Raw genomic sequence first — 4,648 nt, 5'->3', positions numbered from 1 at the left:
GTCGTCCATGCCTTACGCCGCCCTTGGTCATAGAAATGATGTAATTTGAATATAAATTATTTATAAATACGTATGTCAAGTTATATTTTTATTATTACGTAAAATATATTTAAGCGTTTACGACCACTGTGCCGGGTGAGACGTTGTTGAAACAAAAAAAGTTATGCGTTTCATCACGTACATAAACAGTGTCGTAATTCGCCAAGTGCAAATCAGCAAATTCGTGAAATTTTTGTTTATTTTGAACAATCCGGATAATCGAAAATCCGGATAATGGAGGTCCGGATAATGCAGGTTCTACTGTATAATTCAATAAACTATCAGTTATTATTGTAAATTAACATAAATTTGTCCACCAATCCCCAAATGACCCATAGTAATTTATCAACTTCTCTAGATAAATTGATTCATCCCTAGGGGATCACTATCCACCAGAGTGGGAACTGCTAATCTTATAACTTGGCTGTTGTTACAACTATCTACAGCTAAATTCTATTGATATTTCATTTTTATTTTAATTTATACCTACATTCTAAAATTTAAAACAGTATTCTAAAACTGTTTTAAATTTTTGAAATGTAAAAACAATTATCATATACCATAACTAACTTTATGGAGTGTATACAATAATGCATATTAAAATATAAAAATATACATTTAAAATACAATAAAAATCACAGAGGAAAAAAAAAACAATCATATTAAATTTAAACTGAAAAGAAGAAATATTAATATTTAAAAGCAAACATTATTATATCAGAAGCTTCATATCTGAAGGGTGCAAAAAGTGCCACAAGTATGGAAACTACAAATATGGCAAAGAAAAATATATTGAGAAAACAAGGTTAGAAGAATAAAAAAATCATGATTAAGAAATAAAAGCACATTTTAATACAAAATAAATTTGCTAGTGCATTTCTAGTTTCTTTTTATTAACATATCCTGTGGTAAATTAATTTATAATGGAAGTATGTATAACCGATATACTCAATTTTCTTTCCTGAAAATAACAGTACTTTAACTTTGTTTTCTATTGACATTATCTTTTCTTTAGTCTTTTTGATATTTTGTCACTGGTAATTTTGCTTAGATGGCATTTTCTTTTATTCTTATAAATCAACATATTAACTAAAATCATCTCATAAAATACAAAACTGGTAGAAAAATTGTTTTAGATTAGTAAACAATATAAAACATAAAACAATTTAAAATTAATATAAAACAGTTTTTACTGTGTGCGCAAAATAAATAATCATGTGCTAAAATAATTTGAGATGGTCTTCCTAGATATTAAACATCATTTAATTGTTAATTTCTTTTGTTAGGCCATCTGCTACATGAAGTTAATACATTTCAATATTAATTAATTAAAAAGATCCAAAATGGAATAACTTTTTATTACACTTTGACTCTAACAAAGTTTGAAATTAGTTTAACTACATTTTTTATTCATATTCAATCGATAAATATAAAAAAAATTAAAACTACCACTAATTACTATTTCCAGAACTAGAATAAATACAGCTATCCCTTGCTTAACATGGTTTTGCTTAATGCAGGATTTGATTAACACACAAAATTAATTGCAACAATTCCCTTATATAAGTGGCAGAAGTTCTAATTAATACAGCTTTACCAGCTGTCTTTACTTAGCATAGATACTATATTTGATTAATGCAATTTTGACATACATGGTAACATTGAGGGCTTAATTAACCATGTTATAATTGAGGGATACCTGATCATGTTAAAAAACACAGATATTTTGGCATCACAACTAATGCATTTGATAAAAAACTGTTCTATAACTTGTTTTCTTGAGTGGGCATATTGTTTATGCACTTTAGACAAATGTTATTTGTCAGAATAACATCTTTATTATAAAATATAATGAAAGAGAGGACCCAAACAATTAGGTTAAATGTTACAGTTCAGTTTTTGATTCTATGTTTTATATTTTCATTTTTCACATGTAAGTAAATTAAATCCTGAAAAAAATTAATGCATTGATTAAAGTAGTTAACTAATTTCTATAACTTTTTCAATTGAGTATTCATAATTATAAAACAATACAAAGTTTTTCAGAATATGTAATAAAGGCAAAAATTGGACAAGATTCTAAATGAAATAGGCACACCTACAGAACACAAGAAAATAAACCTATTTCAGAAAGGTTAACAAATCATCTTTCTGTTTTAATTTTTCATACAATGTAGTTAAATCAATATGTTTGTTTACACCAAACTCAAAACATTGTAATAATCCATATTACACAAAGCCATTCATTTGGTATTATGTAAGAATTTTGTTCAAAACAAAAGACATTTCTCTTTGCTAAATAACTTTAATTATCAGTTTAAATAATTGATTATATTCTAAATTGAAAGTCTGAATTTGTTTGACATCGTCATATTTTTATGTACCATTTTGTCCCATTTCAATTTCGTTTTTTGTTTTATGCAGGGAAAAAATTTTCATTTTTATTTGAATATTTTCTTTATAAAAAGAACTCAAAATACCTCTAAGAATTGGTAAAACCTGATTTTAGATATTAAAATCAACCATGTGTTCAGTTTCATAAAATTTTATACAAAATAAATAAAAGATAATAAATATAAAAATAAAATAATGTTTAAAGTTACATGAACAAAATATAGAAAATCAATAAAGTGTACCTTATTCTCTGTAGTAGTGTATGCAAATGTTTTTAAATAAAATTNATTATTTATTTTTTAATTTATTAAATTTAAAAAATGGATTATAAACTTAATACTTTTAACTGTATTTGTATATATAATAATTGTGATTTTACAAATTTGTTCTAATTTAATTATTACATAAAACAATTGGAAAAGGCTAACTATTAACAAATTTTTTGATGTCTCAATTTATTTTCCCTAAGTTTTGAAGTCTGTGCCAAACTCTCTGCCAGATGGTAAATAAATCTTTTTCAAAACATTTTGTGAATGGGCAAACATGTTCATGTTTTGGTTAAATAAATATAAATTCATTTTCTATTATATCAAAATTAAATGGCCAAATGCATTTAGTATGTAAATTTTATAAATACAAATTAATTCCAAATTTTTATCATTACAATAAAGATAATAATTAGCAGCAAGCTAATTATTTTTTTTTTTAAATCATTATTCAAATACTGTCAAATTAGTATAAAACTTGTAAATTCACCAAAGTGATTAATATTAAATCATTGAATATAAAAATAAAATGTATCTTACCTCCTTCCGTTTCTTGCCATACAATACCCTCTAACGTCACACTGGTCCCGGGTTCACAAGGTCCCAAACATTCTGGTTCTGTGATGGTCCCGACACTCGTGGAGGTACCCGCATCCCGCATCTCGAGAGGAAAAATTGCAACGAGTTACATCCTATCCAACAAGATATCAAGAAAGGTGACAGACTGCTAATTCTAACTTATAAAATTAAGAAATTACATAAAGTATTTTTAATTTTATATTCATCATTCAGATAGCTTCCTAGGATTTTAAATTTTGTTGACAAATTATAATTCTTTTTAATCTGATTTTACCTAAATAAATGTAACATCCTAATCAATATAACAGTCTGAAATCATTGACATTATTATTATTAAAAATTTATAGATATGACTAATATTTAAATAATTATTTCCTACATAGAAAAAGAATTTTATCAAATACATGAAAATTTCTTACAAATTACTCTTACACTAATATGCTGACTAATCAGGAAGATATAATTATTATACTAATTGAGTAAAAATTACAACTACAGTATTTTACTTAAAAATAAATCAGTCTATCAATCATTACAATAATTATCATTAATTAAAAACTATTCAATAAGAAAAAATATATTATAGAATTATGTGTAATTTTTTTATTAATCTATCTTGATTAATTACAAGTAACAATTGTAGAATAATATGCTATATTTAATACATTTATATATATATTATCTAATGAAGTAATATAACACATAAGAGAGTTTAATTAAAATATATGATGTTACTAATAAATATAATTTATAAAATATATGAATGAAAAGCACGTTTTAATAACAGATTTGCTAACTTTCTGTGACTTGCATCTCTCGTTGGAGATCTTTTTTTTACGTAAAAAATACTAACAGTAATTTAAAAAATAATATATGAATATCTACAACAAGAGACTGTCAGGAGCAGAATGTAGATCAATTTATAAGCAGAAAATCTAAACGAATTTAATTGCTTGAAATTTTATAAAAATTCTATGCAATTAAACTGACTTTTTTCAATTGTCAAATTACATTTTTTAATTATTAAGATCATTAATCATAATTAATTATCTTTCATCACATTTCAAACAGCTTAAAAATAACATACTTGTTGACAACTGATGATGAAAACGTCAATCACCAAAACTTTAAATTGTGGGAACGAAACCTGCCAAGATGTTGAATCCTTGAAAACTGTTTGTTAAAAAAATTCACTGGCTACAACTACTAACCAATTAATTTGCAGTATTTAATTTATTCATCAAATAATTGATATGCAATACATTATTTTTTTAATCAATGCTTGATTATAAAGAATAATAATACTTGATTACATGTTGTCTTATATGCTTTCAATAGACCTATCTTGAGAAGCATATTGTACAACCTTT

The 4,648-nt window shown here is 24.6% G+C and overlaps 1 protein-coding gene across 1 annotated transcript in view; it reads right to left on the bottom strand.

Moving 5' to 3' along the window:
- The window catches only part of LOC111642424 (zinc finger protein 608-like), a 62,238-nt gene that overhangs the window by 18,297 nt on the left and 39,293 nt on the right, over positions 1–4,648 (bottom strand). The window contains exon 3 of the mRNA XM_023388775.1: positions 3,193–3,360. Coding sequence (XP_023244543.1) covers positions 3,193–3,360 — 168 coding nt within the window. The remainder of the gene's footprint in view (positions 1–3,192; positions 3,361–4,648) is intronic.

The sequence above is a fragment of the Centruroides sculpturatus genome, unplaced genomic scaffold (genome assembly GCF_000671375.1).
Source record: "Centruroides sculpturatus isolate CEXI.00-Female unplaced genomic scaffold, Cexi_2.0 scaffold1676, whole genome shotgun sequence".
In the NCBI taxonomy this organism is placed as follows: Eukaryota; Metazoa; Arthropoda; class Arachnida; order Scorpiones; family Buthidae; genus Centruroides; species Centruroides sculpturatus.
The sequence above is the reverse complement of the archived record's forward strand: the minus strand, read 5'-3'. Positions and strand labels throughout refer to the sequence as shown.